At 47.2% G+C, this 17,428-nt stretch overlaps 1 protein-coding gene across 12 annotated transcripts in view; it reads left to right on the plus strand.

Moving 5' to 3' along the window:
• LOC139766577 (uncharacterized) overlaps positions 1–17,428 on the plus strand; it is a 228,066-nt gene that overhangs the window by 193,074 nt on the left and 17,564 nt on the right. For 10 of the 12 annotated variants that reach the window (XM_071695424.1, XM_071695417.1, XM_071695418.1 and 7 more), the window contains 4 exons: positions 4,924–5,057; positions 6,189–6,338; positions 10,412–14,046; positions 14,680–14,937. In XM_071695424.1, coding sequence (XP_071551525.1) covers positions 4,924–5,057; positions 6,189–6,338; positions 10,412–14,046; positions 14,680–14,937 — 4,177 coding nt within the window. The remainder of the gene's footprint in view (positions 1–4,923; positions 5,058–6,188; positions 6,339–10,411; positions 14,047–14,679; positions 14,938–17,428) is intronic. The other 2 variants (XM_071695423.1, XM_071695422.1) reach the window with 2 other exon arrangements.

Below are 17,428 nucleotides of genomic sequence, written 5' to 3' on the forward strand. Positions count from 1 at the left end.
AAGCTTTTAAGTTGGGAAGGACAGAGTGTAAGCGCATTCGATCAAGGACTCGACACCAATGTACTCAGACCTTATGATAGTGGTGGTGTTGGGGAGGCTTTGCATTAAGCCCAAGGTTTCGTAGACAAATAAGGTAACTATACAAGTGCCACGACGCTGAATGATTCCAAGACCCGTTTGCACACACACACACACACACACACACACACACACACACACACACAAACCCCACATGAGCGACGGCATATAATTATCACCACGAGTTATCATGATGATAATGATCATGATGGTGAGTGATGGTGAGGTTAAGGATTATGTCCTGTGCAGCTGTATTGCCCAGGAAAGTGACCCCTCACGAGTGTGAGAGTTAAGAGTGTATGTGTTGTGAGTCGACAGTGAAACCTTGGGATGATGAGGGTAGAGGGTGGCTTGGAGGAGGGGGTGTGATGATGGATGAAGATGAAACGCTAGTGAAGGTGATGTTGTTAAAAGGGACACCATCATTAATGCCACAGTGGATAGTGATGCTTGTGTTGGTGCCAGTGAAACTGTGATGGATGAGATGTACAACATCGCGAGTGGTGATATGGTGGCACTGTGTGAGCAGTGATAGCGACACGTTCGATACCTGTTACTGTCACTGCAGGCGATGACAGGAACAAGCAACGGTGCAAGGCAGTGCCAGTTATATTTCACCGATCTTAGCGACAGTGACTGAATACAGTGACGTCTGACCGCATTCACTCGAAACTGACATTGCATCTTGTAACAGTGACTTTATAAACTGTGATTTAGCTGACACATCCACGAGTGGCAGTGATATGGCAAGCTTTGCCCAGGACATGATAAGCTTTGACTTGTGATAGGCAGCACTGGAAGCAGTGAGTGACGGTGACACTGTACAGTGACAAGTGCCAGTGATGGCTTAGCAAGAGCATCAGAACTGCATGGGTCTGTTTTTTTTTTTTTTTATCTTTTAGCGCCATGCCTCGTTAGTCCATAGTTCAAACAATAGCCAACTAGCCATTACTTGTGAGTATGATTGTCCTAGGGCGTGATCTAGTCACCATACCTAGATAGATAACTAGAGGATAGTAAACACTTCATTAGTTACAATATCTCTAGACAGAGAAATTAGTTCACTAGTCACATAAATCAGCTGTAGTTTGAGTTTCGCCTCTCTCTCTCTCTCTCTCTCTCTCTCTCTCTCTCTCTCTCTCTCTCTCTCTCTCTCTCTCTCTCTCTCTCTCTCTCTCTCTCTCTCTCTCTCTCTCTCTCTCACGTGTCTTATTTCATACCTTCTTCGTTAACTTCGTTGTAATTTTCCCTATTTTTCATTGTTTCCTCTCCGCTTCTGCCATACGTTCGCCCCCTTTATTTCCCCGTTATTAAAAAAAAACTTACCCAAAACTTATCCTCTCTATTCTTTGTCTTTAAAGTAATTGAACTTCACTTTTTTATGTGATTAAGCATTGGTGATTACACCGTCACGGTCGACTAAAGATGATCATGTACGATAGTTCTAAGTTCATATCACATGGTATGTGTTTTATCTGTTCACATTTTTATCTAATGATATCGCTCGTTCAAAAATCTATCATATCACTCTGACTCTGACTCTTAAATGTATAATTCAATGGTCAGTGTGTGTAGATGTTATTCATTTCATATATCAAGAATTATATCAAATTATTTCAAGTAGATCAGCTATTTGATTATTTGGTAGCTGACGTCCTCATCAATGAATTAAATGTTAGAAATCAGTCGGGATTTTTTTTTTTCACTGCTTAGAACTGTGTATCTTGTATTTCATCAGTGAAATTAAATGTTAGAAATCAATGGGATTTTTTTCCACTGCTTAGAACTGTATCTTGTATTGCATAACGGTCCTACATCTTGTGGCCCAGTCTGCAACTACTTTCGATACATGAGATTATGTAGGATTCAATTGTGAACTTTTAGGGCCTCAATACTGTTACCTTCTGTTCCTGTTATCCTGCTGTTCCTGTCTGTATTATGGCGTGTTTTACAAACATCTCCTTCTTAATTGTTGATATTTTTGCCATGCCTCTCTGCCTCTGCATGTTGGCAACCTGGATGTGGTATGCTTCGTTACGTCTGTCGCTGACGACGCGGATCCCCTCCTCCTCCTCTTCCTGCTCCTCCTCCTCCTCCTCCCAGTGCGCCGCCACACACATACACACCCCCCACCTTTATTTTTTTTTTCCCCTGTTTCTTGAACTATGCTGTGGCTTCTGTTCCTCCACTGTTATAACGGAGAAGGTGAAGGGGGAAGGGAAGGTGAGGGGGAAGGGGTTGCAGAAACGCTGTTGTCCTCCTTCCACCCACACCACCTCACCCCACCCCACCATGTCGAGCAGTGGCGACGTGGGGACAGAGTGTTCTTCCACTTGTGTTATGTCGCGTCAGTGTTGCTCTCTCCCGAACGGCAGCCATGTTGACGCGCTGTTCATCTCTCTCTCTCTCTCTCTCTCTCTCTCTCTCTCTCTCTCTCTCTCTCTCTCTCTCTCTCTCTCTCTCTCTCTGAGCCTGAACTTCTCTTTGTACACTTCCATCCCTCCCATCCACACCTTCCTTATTTTTTTTTTCATCCCCCATTTAAGCTTATATTTTCCTGTGCATGTGTCAGTTGTCAGCCCCACGCTTATAAGCTTATCTTTCTTTTCCCTCCTCTTCCCCCCGCAACCCCACCCCTTTCTGTCAGTACTGCATCATCATATTTTAACTATGTGTGTGTGTGTGTATGTGTGTGTGTGCTCATCAGAGAAGCTTTGTTCTTTTGTAACAATTTTATTCTCTTCTTAATATCATTTTATTCAATATATATATATATATATATATATATATATATATATATATATATATATATATATATATATATATATATATATATATATATATATATATCTGATTTTTCTGAATGACGAAGAGTATTTTGACAACTTTATTTGTTATATATTTTTCGTTTGTGCTGATGGTTGAAACCTAATGGTTTTAATTCTATGTGTGTTCACCCCCTTTTTTTTTTTTTCCTGGTTGATGAACAACGCATTTCAATCCCCAGTTTATCTCTAAATGTTTTTGTTTATATGAAGATGTTTTGATACTAACTTTAGATGTATTTTTTTTTTTTTTGTATTGATGTAGACGTTTTTTGATATCCCTTTTATCTCCTAGATGTCCCATTTTTTATGTATTTGAGAAGAAGCAACACATTTCAACTTTTAGACATGTCAATATTTGATCTGTTTTTCATGTGGTGAAGTCATTTTGATGTCCAGTTGAACTCTAGATGTCCTTATGTCCAGATAAGCAAGTTGATGTCCAGTTTGACTCTAGATATCCATATGTCCATGTCTGTTTTTTTTTTGTTATCACCAATGACAATTTGATGTCCATATGTCTTTTTTTTCTTTAAATCAGTGATGACAATTTGATGTCCAGTTTAACTCTAGATGTCCTGGTTTTCTTAAGCAAAGCATCTTGATGTCTTCTTTAACTTTTGATGGTCTTGTTTACCAATTGTCTCATCCAGTGTTTGAATTAGTGTGTGATCAATACAGTCACTTTACCATTTTACTATTGTTAGTATTTTCACTAGTGCCCTCAGACTTGCTGTGATTATACCCCCTTTTTTTGGTATATATGCATTTAACATCATTTTTGCAGATGGATTGATCTCAATAGAGTTATATCTTTGACCACCAATTCATGAAGGGTTTACAGAGACGTCTTGGTGACTGGTGTGTGTGTGTGTGTGTGTGTTTACAGACCAGAAAGGTGTAGAGGGGAACTTATAGGTACGGCCCTTGAAGTCTAGTCATGTTATGTGACCATAGCACTGGGTATTAAGTCCAATGGTGACCCGTTGTGTAGGTTAGATCCACCGTTACTGGACAGTGGTAAGCAAGGGGTTATACAGTGGGTGTTTGCCCACATGGGATCACAGGAGTGGCCTTCTTGTTCGTGACGAACTGACTCGTGACGCGTGTCGTGACGAACTGACTCGTGACGCGTGTCGTGATCATCTGACTCGTGACGCGTGTCGTGACGAACTGACCCGTGACGCGTGTCGTGATGAACTGCCTCGTGACGCGTGTCGTGACGAACTGACCCATGACGCGTGTCGTGACGAACTGACCCGTGACGCGTGTCGTGACGAACTGACCCGTGACGCGTGTCGTGACGAACTGACCCGTGACGCGTGTCGTGACGAACTGACCCGTGACGCGTGTCGTGACGAACTGACTCGTGACGCGTGTCGTGACGAACTGACCCGTGACGCGTGTCGTGACGAACTGACTCGTGACGCGTGTCGTGACGAAGTGACTTGTGCAGATGAATCTGAGCTGGCTACCATTATGAGCCCTGAGTACTGACTTACGTTAGACTTTATAAGAAAAGTTCTGTAGGATGTGAGTTGACACACACACATGTGGGGACGTGAGGTGGCTCATAATGAGGGACATGTAGTCATACACTGTTTAGGATCTAAGGTGACCCATTCTGACCTTTCCTTATAGCCCCTACGTGCATCTGTAGGATCTGAACTGACGCGCGTTGTAGGAGAAATGTCTTGGATAGGCTGTGCGAAGTATAATGACCTGGCTCGTGGAGACATTCTCGCTGGCATGGAAACTAAACCGGTTTATTACAGGAAACGAACTGACTGGCAACATTGTATTGACATGGCTTCCAATACTGAATCCTTACCTCCCTCCCTCCCTCCCCCATAACTCATCTGTCTCCTCGCCTAGTCCCCAACCCCACACCCCCTCCAGTTGACCTGGCTCTTTAATTTGCACACACACACCACCTCCCCCCACCCTCCCTCTCTCCCTCCTGTATTGAACTGGCTCTTGACGTGCCACCCTCACTGAACTGGCTCTTGACCTGGCCCAGGATCTGGAGGAGCGTGCGCGACAGATGAAGCTCAAGATGCGACACATGCAACCCTTCAGGCCCTCTGGCTCCGGCTCCTCCCACCTTCACTCCGTCTACTCTGACTCCGAGCTGGGCATGCGCACCTATGACAGGTAAGTGGCATGAGGGCGTATGACAGGTAAGTGGCTTGAGCGCGTGTGACAGGTAAGTGGTACACGAACGTGACAGGTAAGAGGTGTGGGCGCGTGTGACAGGTGAGTGTATGGCTGTGTGGGTGTGTGAGTGGGGTGAGGACGCATGACAAGTGAGCAGCATGCACACGTATGACGGGTGAGTGTCATGCGCGTGTATAGCAGTTGTGTCATCCGCCGTGTGAAAGGTGATTTGTGTCATAAACCGTGTGACAGGTGATTAGTGTCAAACACTGTGTACAGGTGATTCGTCTCGTGCACCGTGTGACATATGATTACTGTCATGCCATGAGTGTCATGCACCGTATGACAGGTGATTAGTGTCATGCAACTTGTGACAGGTTCACATGACAAGTCATTGAGACTGTCACACATTTCAGAAGTCGTTTGGATTTACTTGTGTTTACCAATGTGAACTGATAAAGTGTCATGGTGTTCCTCTGATACTTTGTATGGGTTAGATGTCACAGTGTTTTCATCTTATTTTTTTTTTTTATTACCTGCGGTCTCTTGGCGTTCGTGTTTGACGTCATTCCCAGCACACAAGGTGTCGTAAGTGTGGCCGTCATCGTTACGGTATATTAGTCGTGGTGTTCGGTGTCATTATCTCGACGTCCCGGGCGTCCTAGCGTAGGTGTCTCAGGCTCGGCTGCCAACACGGGAAGAGATGTCAGTGTATTTACGACTGCCGTCGTGCCCTCCGATGAGGCGACCCTGAACCACTTAAGCCACCTGCCTACCTCATGCCTCTTCCCCCCTCTCTCAGTTACCTCCCACCTCCCCTCCCCTCCCCCTCAGTTACCTCCCACGCTCCCCAACCCAGGCCTACACTGATTGCCACCCTTTCTCCCCCAAGATACACACCGATTGCCACCCCTCTCTCTCCCCTCCCTGGTACACTTGACTACCACCCCCTTCTCCCCGAGTAAACCGGTCATCATCACCCCTTTCCCATGGTACACTGATTACCACCCCACTCCCCAGGGTATACACTGACTGCTACCCCGCTTCCCTCAGGGTACACTGAATGCCGCGCACTTCCCCCCCCCCCCCCCCCCCCCGTAGATACACTGACCTGTCCATGCTCCTCAGGTACTCACGGGGTCGGGTTGGTCTGGTCTCCCCGGAGCGCGAGCAAGAGCGAGACTTCCCGGACTCCGCCAGCGACATAGAGAGCATCGCGAGCGCCACCAGTGCCTTCTCCACCCAGAGCGAGAGGCCGCGGGGCTCTAGGAAGCTCAGGTGAGGCTCCTTCCCTCCTGCAAGGCACCTCACACACACCCACTAGGGGAGGGGCGGCGGGCGGGCGGGAGGGAGGGAGAGTGAGTGAGGCTACTGTGCAGTTGAGGGCTTGAAGTGAGTGGTGTAGGCTTTTAGTGAGGGCGGGCGCCGTGGGGTTGGGGAGGTGTCTCTCGTCGTCAGGATCGTGTTCGAGTGAACGAGACTCTCAGAACCATTCTAAAACACACCTCTCCTCTTCATTGCTCGTCGGGAGGTGAAAGATTCTAAGTTTACCAGAAGTGCAAAAATGTCAGAAGTTATCTCCTCACAGTTGGTGAGGTTCGGAACTTTGAGGTGTTTTGTTACTGGCGTCCCGAGACGTTTGGTTCACCGGCTCGATCAAATTTTGGGATGACGACGGTACAGGAAAATCTTTTAAGGCAGTGAATCCTGTATCAGAGTTTTGTATTGTGATCCCGTCTGTGATGTATGAGTCTTTTGTCCTGCCTGTCTTCACGATGAGGTGTTCTGACCTCGAATATCTCAGACTGAAGGGTCATAGGCATTGAGTATTTGATATCTGATAGAAATCGTTTATTGTATATCAGTGATGTATGGACCTCAGCGAAACCACTATTCGAGATATATATATGGCGTCCTTGGCATGAAGAGTCCTGTGGTTCGAAAATCTTAACTAACTGATGGCTGATTAGTCTATAAAGGTCATATTGGTCAGCGTCTGAGAACTATGAGTCTTCGCCTGTGAATATCAGATGTTGTAGGGTCTTATTTTCTGACTGTTTTTCGATGTAAGGGTCGTAGTTGGCCAGAGTCTGTGGCTGAAGGGGGGTCTGAAAAAGTGCATTTTTTGAGGTTTCAGGGTGTTCGGGGTCCCAGGCTGCTGACAACGGAAGTTTGAGGGTCATAGCTTGTGTCTGTCCAGGGGTGAAGGTTTCCTGCTGGTTAGTAAGTGAGATTCAAGGGTCGTAACTAAGGAATTTCTGAGGTATCAAGGTCTTAACGTATGAAGGTCTAAGACTTGAAGGTTTTATTCTATGATTTCTAAGATATAAAGATCGTAACTGGGTGGGTTGGGCTTGTAGATTTTAGTTCTAACACGTGAACGTCTGGGGTCTAATGAAACTTCGATTGTCTCTGAGCGAGGTGTAACGGGTTTGAAGTGTGGGTATTATGAGGCTTAAAGGCTCTGGTGTTTTCGTGATTGACTCTAAAGATGATTAACTCGTGAAAATCTAGGGTTAAGGATGTATTCAATGTCTCAGTTTTATCATAATCGACTCTTGAATATCTCGTACTTTTAACATCTTAGGAACTGCGTGACCATCCTGGAAAGGGATAATATGACCTTTGGTTATGATGGCCAGACCTTTGAGTTGAGTCCTTAGGGTCAGGTGAGAGGCCAGGTCACACCGTCGTGCCCATGGGTCGGTCATACCGGTCCACCCGTTGTGTGTGTAAGGGCCGCAAAGTTGAGATCAAGTGGTTAAAAGTGTTATGCAACGATGCATCGTAGGGTTCATATAAGCCTGACATTTGTTGATACTGTGAACCATAACGCGTGGGTCGCTTACTGTATCGAACAGCCATCTCGTTTTCCTGCGACCTGTACCGCCAGGCTTCGCGTGAGCGAGGGTAGATCGAGTTCGGAGAACGAGAGGGGTCTCTGTACGGTCGACTCCTCCTTTGCCTACAGTGGGGGATAGAGACGTGTGAGGAACAGCTATCATTAGAGGAAACATCTTCCCTCATCCCTTATCGGCATTAGGCCCATCAACTGCCAGGGTCATTGAGACAGTCATCGTAAAACGTACATTCACCAGCAGAGCGATCTTCGACACCCTCCTCATAATTCTAAAACCAATATACTCTCACTGTATATATATATATATATATATATATATATATATATATATATATATATATATATATATATATATATAGTTACGTCTCTTCATTGTATATCAACTGATGTTACACGTCTTCTATTTTATTTTTGGATCTCCCCTGACGATGTGATTATTACACGAAAGTGCACTTGGGAACTTATGGGTTTCATTTTCTTCATATATATATATATATATATATATATATATATATATATATATATATATATATATATATATATATATATACACACACACGAGTATGTGGAAGTTACAGCGCTGTTGTGTCATTAAGGTTCTTAGGTGCTTCTCTCAGCGCTGGTGGGTTCATTTCGATGCTCACAACTTTCGTGTTGATGTACTTTTAAGGGTAGATGTAATCTTTTTATGGGGGCTACTTTTTAAGACATGTAATCGTAGGGGTGTACCCCTCCATAAGGCTGTACTTGTGGTAGATCCATCCTCGTGTACATAGAAGAATCGGAAATGTACATTTGAACTATCTATCTCTCATATGTATAATAAACATACGATAATATGTTGGTTATTGCATGACTGTGTCCCATTAGATTCCTGCGTTTTTACCTGTCCTTGCGCGGCAGCTCATGAAATACGCTATAGCTGTCAGATGTGTGGCGTACATCGTGAGTTGAGGGATATTCCACGTACAAGATGTACGCGAGGTGGGTAACACACCTTCTAGGAAGGGGAAGACTCTCACAGTTCCACAGCTGGCGCAGACCTTCCCCGTATCATCCATTTCTCGTATCTTGCGTTTTGTCATACTTCTGCAGCGGAGGCGTTGAAACGCTCTGATGTGCTTACGTTTTGTGGAGTCCTGCCGGCCCTCGGGCCGAAGTCAGAGGTGAGGGGAAGGATATTGGACGATTTTTGTAGGTCAGTGTTGAAGGTTCGTCCAGGAGGTCGGATGAGTCCAGTTAGACTAGAGTCTGGGATCCTTCTTGATTAGTCCAATCTGACCTTGTAGGCTTAGCCCAGTCATACCAAAGCCCTAAGTCTTACGTCTGTGTCTCCAACGTGGGCCTGAAGGCCTTAACTAATGTGCGCGTGTGTGTGTTACGTGGGCCGCAGGGGATGTTTGAAGCTGAAGAAGGTTTGTGTGGTGGGCATCGTCTTGATGAGAACCTTTCCTGTGGGTCGAGACAGCGGGATGGGAAGTGTCTTGGATGTTAGGTGTGTTGGAAGGTCCAGCGATCCACAGGACGGGTGAGGAGGTAGATTGTGGGATCACGGTGATGATGATGGCTAGGCTTGTGTCACCCGCCTAAACTTCTCGCTTTACATATCTTCTCTCCAAGTCTCATTAATCCACTCCAATAAAAAAACAATATAACCTAATTAGTTCTTTAAATCTGATCACATCTTAACTTTCTAATCTGTCAATATCTAATGTATGGTTTGCTTTAATCTTATCTTTAAATACACCCAAATTGATCGTATCATAACCTTAAAATCTAATGAAATTGGACCTTGTCTTATCTTTGGATATGATGAAACTCAAATTAAATCTTCCGTTTTAATGAAGTCTAAACTAATTTAACTCCACATTCTAACCAGATCCAACCTAATCTCACCAAACTGACCATTTCTAAAACATGTGACTTAATTAGTCTATCATCAATAACTTCATCCAAAATGTTAGTGATGTAATGTAGCGCCGTGTAACTCCGTAAGTAACTTTCAGGTGATGAAATGACATGAGTAATGTAGAGGAGAGCCAGGGTGACGGTGGGTTATGTGTGGAACGTTTGACTCCTTTTGGTAGGGTCTGCAGCTGTTCTGAGTCATTGGAAATCTTTGTTCAGGGGGTCAGGCTTAGTCAGTGTAATTTTAAGTGCTATAAAATGTAATTTACCAAAAAAAAAAGAAAGATAAATCTCACTTGGGATCACCTTTGAATTATTATGCATGTTTGACTTTTTCAAAAAAAAGCACATAAAAAAGGAAAAAAAAAAGGTTTTATTCATATTTCCTGTTATTCTAAGTCTTTTTTGATCTGCCACTTTCATTATAAATGTTCATCTGTTGCTTCTCTTACTTCTGTAGTGAATGCACTACTTTTTATATTCTTACTCTTAAAAGCCAACCTCTTCCCATCAGGTTAACTAATTCATTGTTCCTTTCTTTCTTTTTCTTCTCTAACCTAACCCGTTCCTTCCCCACGAGCAGTAGGCGGCACCTGAGTAGCTTGAAGAGCCACAATCACAGCTATGACGTCACCTTGGACGACCACAACCACAGCTATGACGTCAACTTGGACGACTCGAAACTCCTGACTGACTTTGACCACGTCTACGTCCCTGGCCGGGACCCGTCTTGTAGCTTGCTAAATGTTTCGTTGCGTTCCCTTAGCCCCGTGCGCCGACCCCCTGAGCTCAAACGGTCTCTCTCTATGGGCGTGACCACAGGCGTGTCTCGGAGTGCCCCTCACTTGGCAGTCCGACCTCGCCAGCACCCGCAACCCCGCGTTCTCATGCGGAGGAACACGGAAGTGAGCGTCGCCCCTCAGCCTCGCTCCCGACACCGTCTCCAGAAGAGCCATAGCCTCGGAGAGACAGACAGTCGGTGGCTCCTGCGGCATGACCCAGAGTTCATGATGGACAACTGGGAGCCACGCCAGGTGCTGAGGGAGGCGGGTCACAGGATGCGTTCGAGGTCACTCACGCGAGATGACCTGGTGCTGCGGCCTCACCCCAAGAAGACCGTCACGTACGAAGACGAAGTGTTGTTCCGGCGAAGGGAACAGGAACCCTCCGCCGTGTCACGAAGCTCACTCTCAATAGATAAATCAGTGCCTTATGAGTCAGATATAGCGGTAAGGGAACACATGCAGGACTCCTATATACGTAAGTCTGGGGCTCACCCTGACGGCTACAGCCAAGCTGAAAATTCGGAGGTGGTGGGGCCGCCACCGGAGGCTCTCCGGGGTCTCTACCGGCGGCGGAGTTCCGTCCGTCTGCCAGACGGTCACAGTGCAGGAACGTATTACGGGTATGATTCAGATTACAGCGGGGCGGAGACGGAGGTGTTCCTTCCGGACCGTTCCTCATTAGACCGTTCCTTCAGTTTAGAACAGGTGGATCAAAGAGACTCGAACTCTGAGTTCAGTCGCGGGGTTGATAAAAGAGCGCCGGGTCATCCCGGTCCAGCCGCGACAGATGAGTTCCTGCGAGGCATGCAGGAAGGATCTAGCCAGACGCTTCCAAGGGCTCGACGCCCTACTGTGGGCTCACAGCCTCGTAGGGCATTCGTTCGAGCAAACACCGAGACTGCCCTACTGAGGGACCCCAGTAAAAATGGCCAAATAGAGATGTCTTGGAAACCGTCCAGAGAAGTGGAAGAGCGTAGGTATAATCTTCGTGAGTCTAGTGTTGGTGAGGCACCTCCCGACGACAGGCCCTCTAGAGGTCTACACAGCAACCCAACCCTCGCCCATGTCTTCGACGGAGGTGTTGCGCCGGAGAAGTACGAGTCCTGTGGCTCGGATGATGTGTTTGTTCCCATGGAACAGCGGAGACACGACCCCACGAGACCCGTGGACGACAGAGGACGTTACCAGGCCGATGCTGCGCCGCGGGAGTACGACAAGAAATACGACCCCGAGCTGGAGGAAGGTCAGAGGTACCCGGAGCAGAGACGACACAGCAGGTCAATGACAGTGGATGAAGGCCGACACAGGAAGCAGGACTCTGTGGATGAGAGAAGGTACCACGACCCGGGAGTCATTGACGACAGAAGGCATCGCGACCAGATACCTCTAGACGACAGAAGGTATCGAGAACCTGACGCAAGAGTCGAGGGCCGGTATCGAGAACAGGACCCGAGAGACGAAGGCAGGTATCGAGATCAAGACCCAAGAGCCGAAGGCAGGTATAGGGAACAAGACCCGAGGGACGAAGCCAGGTATAGGGGACAGGACCCAAGAGATGAAGTCAGATATAGAGAACAAGACCCGAGGGATGAAGCCAGATATAGAGAGCAAGACCCAAGGGACGAAGCCAGATATAGAGAACAAGACCCAAGAGATGAAGTCAGATATAGAGAGCAAGATCCAAGAGATGAAGCTAGATACAGAGAAGAAGCCACTAGAGATGAAGCCAGATATATAGAGCAAGAACCAAGGGATGAAGCCAGATATAGAGAGGAAGATCCTAGAGATGAAGCCAGATATATAGAGCAAGAACCAAGAGATGAAGCCAGATACAGAGATCAAGACCCTAGAGATGAAGCCAGATACAGAGATCAAGACCCTAGAGATGAAGCTAGGTATAGAGAGCAAGACCCGAGAGATGAAGCCAGATATAGAGAACAGGATCCAAGAGACGAAGGCAAATATAGAGAGCATGACCCAAGGGAAGAAGCTCGATACAGAGAGCAAGACCCGAGGCACGAGGTCAGGTACCGAGAGCCTGTCGCGCGAGACGAGGCTAGGTATCGAGAACAGTTAGCAAGAGACGAGAGCAGGTATCACGAACATGACCTGAGAGACGAAGGCAGGTACCACGAACATGTCCACATCAACAGGGACCGGTACCAAGAGCCTCTGCCTGTGATGAGGGGAAGGTACAGGGAGGAACGCCACATGGAGAGGGAGAGATACAGGGGAGAGAGGCGGCACGGGGACAAAGAACGGTACAGAGATGAGAGACACACAGACAAGGAGGGATATAGAGACGATGGCCACTTAGTAGATAGATATAGACAGGAGATTCACATGGATAAGGAGAAGTATAGGGAAGAAGACCACATGGACAGGGAGAGGTATAGGGAGCATGGTTCAGTGGGTGATGTTAGATTCAGGGACCAAAGTGTTATTGATAAAGAGAGGCACAGAGAACAGGGCGCCATAGAAAAAGATAGGTTCAGAAGACAAAGTTCTGCGGAGAGGTATAGGGAGTCAGCGGATATGGATCACAAGGGATATAGAGACGCCCCTTGTGTCGACCAGGAAAGGTATAGGAGTTCAACCTCGCTCGATCGAGAGAGGTACAGGGGGGACCACGAAACCATAGACCACGAGTCTTACCGGGAGGGTGAGGAGCGAGATCGCGGCTACCACAGGGGCCCTCCGCGCGAGGCGTATAGCGGGCAGATCGATGACAGGAGGTACTATGATAGCAGAGGAAGCAGGAAGGACCTTAGGGAACGAAAGTTGCACGAGCATGATCCACATTACGGAGAGCTGTACGACTCGGAGGACCCAAGGTATCGTGACCCTCAGCAACAGCACGAAGCCAGAGGCAGCAGACGATACCCCGCGGCGGCCGGCTACGATCCGAATTTTACCTACCATGACCCCCGGAGACCACAGGACCGACGCGACAGTGCTTCTCACCCGCACACCCCGCACCCTCACGACCTTGCATATGCACATGCCCACCCCTCTAACACCACCCACGCCCACCCGTCTAACACCACCCTCGTCCACCCTTCTAATGCCCAAGAGACTTTTGCAGACCCTTCCTATAATGTAGCAGAGTCCCATCCTCATTACCCTCCCGACGCAGACGTAGTCGAAGTCGAGATCCCCGACACAGACAGACCCTTAACTCCTCGAGTTCGCCACAGTTCCTCAGTTAGTATTAATGAGCACCCTGAGTACTTTGAATTTGACGCCAATAGTCCCCCTAGTACGGAGCCTCGCGCAGACGCTGATGTAGACCCTTCTTCTAATCCTGCTAGTGAGTTTAGACCACGGATCACCGCCTATGGGCCCACGGGAGTCAGCTACGGCGGGGCAAGTAAACGCGGTCAGCTGGGCAGGAGCCTGTCCACCAGCGAGGTCCCCGAGACGGAAAAAGCTGGTACGTCTACCTGCCTGGCATGCCCGCCTTGGCTGCTCTACCCCCGTCTCCTCTGTTCCCCCTGCCCCTCCCCCGTTCCTCACAACAGGATGTGGGCAGCAACCAGCTTCTAAAATGCCTCTGTGTTCCGCCTTGGATGTTGTGTTTTGTAACATGATTGTCAGTCTTCCCCCGTGTCAGTGACCACCCATCCCCCCCCCGCCCTCTCTGCCTGGCGACCACTACCCGTTTTCTTTATCATCCCTACCTCCCTAAATTACTAAACGATTTATTCTTTTTTTTGTTTCAGTTTATGTAGTGTATATATATATATATATGTGCATTTGTTATTGACCGATTTGCATTGTAAGAATTTTTTCCATTAAAATGACTAATCTCAGTTGCTCTGCTAAAAAAAAGATTATGACATTCATTCTTTTTTTTTTTTTTTTTGACTGGAAATAACACTGAATCATGCATGAGAAAGTAGCTAGATGCCTGGTGTTTGACTAGCGAGCAGCGCCATTCTTGCTCTCACGTTCTCACCCGTGCGATCTCTGCTCCTCCTGACTCCCCCTCTCATTCCCCTACCCCTGGATCCTCCTCCTCGACTCCTTCCCCCCTCGTCCTGCCCTTTCCCCGCATGGCGTCCAGAGGAGGAAAGTGTGGGAGAAGGAGATAAAGACGCGGGCGAAGACAAAGAAGAAGGCGTGGTGGAGGAGGTGGAGGAAGTAGTGGCAGGTGGCGATGGCGAAGTGAAGGAGGGTTGTGAGGAGGGCGAGGTGGTGGAGGAGGAGGAGGAGGAGGAGGAGGAGGGCGCCGAGGGAGAGGTCAGCGCCGAGGGCTCCACCACCCCCCCGGAGGCCGCGGCCGGTGTCTCCAACCTGGACTCCCTCGACGTGGAGAAGCTGGGTAAGCGCGGATGGTGCGGCCCGACGCAACCAGTTCTCGCTTATGTTGCCTCCACCACCACCACCACCACCCAGTAGTGTTGATGATGCCACCTCTGCTGCCGCTACTGCTCCTGCTGCCTGTAGTAGTGTTGACAGTGTTCTTGTCTTGCAGGGTAAACTATCATGACCTTGCCTTCCCTTGACTTAATCTACTTACCCTTCCTCCAGATTCACTATCTATGTATTATCATTTTGTTTGATAAACACACGCTTCACTGAGATGGTAAGGTACGTGGTCCTATAATGTGTGCATATTGCCAGACTGATTCTTTCTACGTCGGTCATTTATTGCTTCAAGCTTCACTTTACTCTTTTTTAAAACTTTTTTAATCAGCACGTTTCATTAAGTCCACTTTATCTCCTCGCTTGCTATAACTCTCCCGAGGCTGTGGCAGCACTCCGGCTCACCAGGAGGAGGCTGTTCCTCTACTCTGTTCCATAATGTCTGATGAGGAACAGGAGTCATTGCTGACTGTCCCACCTTACCTTCCCCCCCCCCTCCCCCCATAACTCAACTTCGAGGGGGAAATATACTTCCACTTTGATCCACGAACTTCAGAACATTTACGTAACGGAAGCACCGAGAAATTCCACGCTTGTGTCGCAGCGCTCGAGCTGGGACCGAGTCTTCGGTCACCAGGCACCGACTGGACACATACACACACACACACACACGTAAACATACAGGTAGTAGGTAGGTGGGCAATCATCTACCACGGAGGTGCGGACACCTGGGAGGGTTAGTTAGTGACGGCGGTGTGGTGAGGCCAGCATTACAGCAACTGTCAAGTTCCTCTTTTTTAACCCAGGTTCTTGTCTCTTCTCTCTGGCTCTCATGCCCGTGGGTTGCTGGCATTCAGTCCACAGACAACACACACTCACTCCATCTTACACACAGCAGTTCGAGAACACGTGAGTCACACGACTCTTTCATCTCAATCGGATCTCCCTGCGTGTGCCTCACGGGCTGGCTCTGCCTAATGGCATATCTCTTCGTAAATAAATTTCAGGATATGGAGTGTAAAACTCCCTCTCCGCGCTGTGTAAGTGGGTTATTACAATTAGGTAATTACACACACACACACACACACACACACACACACACATACACACATACGTGTCGCCTGCCAGACAGCCTCAGACAGAGCAGTCAGCCTCGTCCGCTAGTTCCCCAACCCACGAGACGCAACTTGCACTTTTGGTAACACCTCCACACAACTCACTCTTCGAGGTGGCCTTCCTCAGCATGACCGTGCCTCAGTCTGAAGGCTTGAATTCACCGAATCCACTGAATTGTTGTTGTTCCTCCTGCTCCTCCTCCTCCTCTTCCCCCCCTTTGCAGTATTGTTCACCGCTGGCAGCACCACTCAAGCGATGTTTCAATGAATCACTTTTGGCTCCAATGATACTTGCCATCGTATCAGACACGCACCGTTAATGTTTATCAAGAATGTCCTTAAGAAATGTATAACCACTCGTTTTGAGATTCTGAAGTTTTCTGAACCGTTTTTTTCCCTCTTTTTTTTTTTTCTTCAAAATTAACTTGGATGTGAGCGATTTGTACTGGGAAATGTCATGTTTGGAAGTACCTTACTCATATCTCTGACGTCCGTTTTATATTATCTATTAATCTGTTGATTAAAGGGGTTACGTGTGTCATTCACGTGAACATTTATGGGATCACGGTTCGAGTTGGGTACGAGCAGATGCACACAGACAACAACCATCATTTGTCAGTTGGCTGAGATATCATATATAGTGAATACCTAATGTAGACCATAAGTGAAATGCAGATTAACCCATGATACAGACTAGTGATAACATATATATATATTTCCCTGTAGGTAAGGTGTAGCTGTAGCCTTATAGTTGTATACTTAGAATGTGAATGGAAAGTAACACATTACTTTTAGGAGAAGTTCACTGGATAAAGCTAGACCTTCATAGATATTTTGAGTGCCTTTAGAGAAAGTGAAATATGCCAATGCATTCTGATTTAACAAGACATAATGATGTTTTTTCATCTCACACATGAAAGCCATCAGACCTCCAGCAACAGGACCTCTTTAAACGGTAAAAGAACCTTGATACCATAAGGCATCAGGAACCTTAAAGTTTGACCCTGGTGATCACGATAGACCCTCCCTCAGCTGTTGTTAGTATGAGCACACTGCATTACTTGTCAGAGATATCTGCATACTGAGCACACTGCATAATCAAATATATATCTGCATACATGAACTCATACATGTCAACATCACTGGTATATCAGAATATCATTGTTCTACACCTTTTTTTTTTGTCGTTGTTGTTTTTGTCTTTCTTTAAGAGCATTGACTATCCCCTCCCTCCCTTTTTTTCACATTCGGGCCCCACTGTTCCTCTTCGTCAAAGACGGCGACAAAATGCCACAGAGGATATCAATCTCCGTGTGTCGCACCACCCGGCGG

This window comes from Panulirus ornatus, chromosome 58 (assembly GCF_036320965.1).
Source record: "Panulirus ornatus isolate Po-2019 chromosome 58, ASM3632096v1, whole genome shotgun sequence".
In the NCBI taxonomy this organism is placed as follows: Eukaryota; Metazoa; Arthropoda; class Malacostraca; order Decapoda; family Palinuridae; genus Panulirus; species Panulirus ornatus.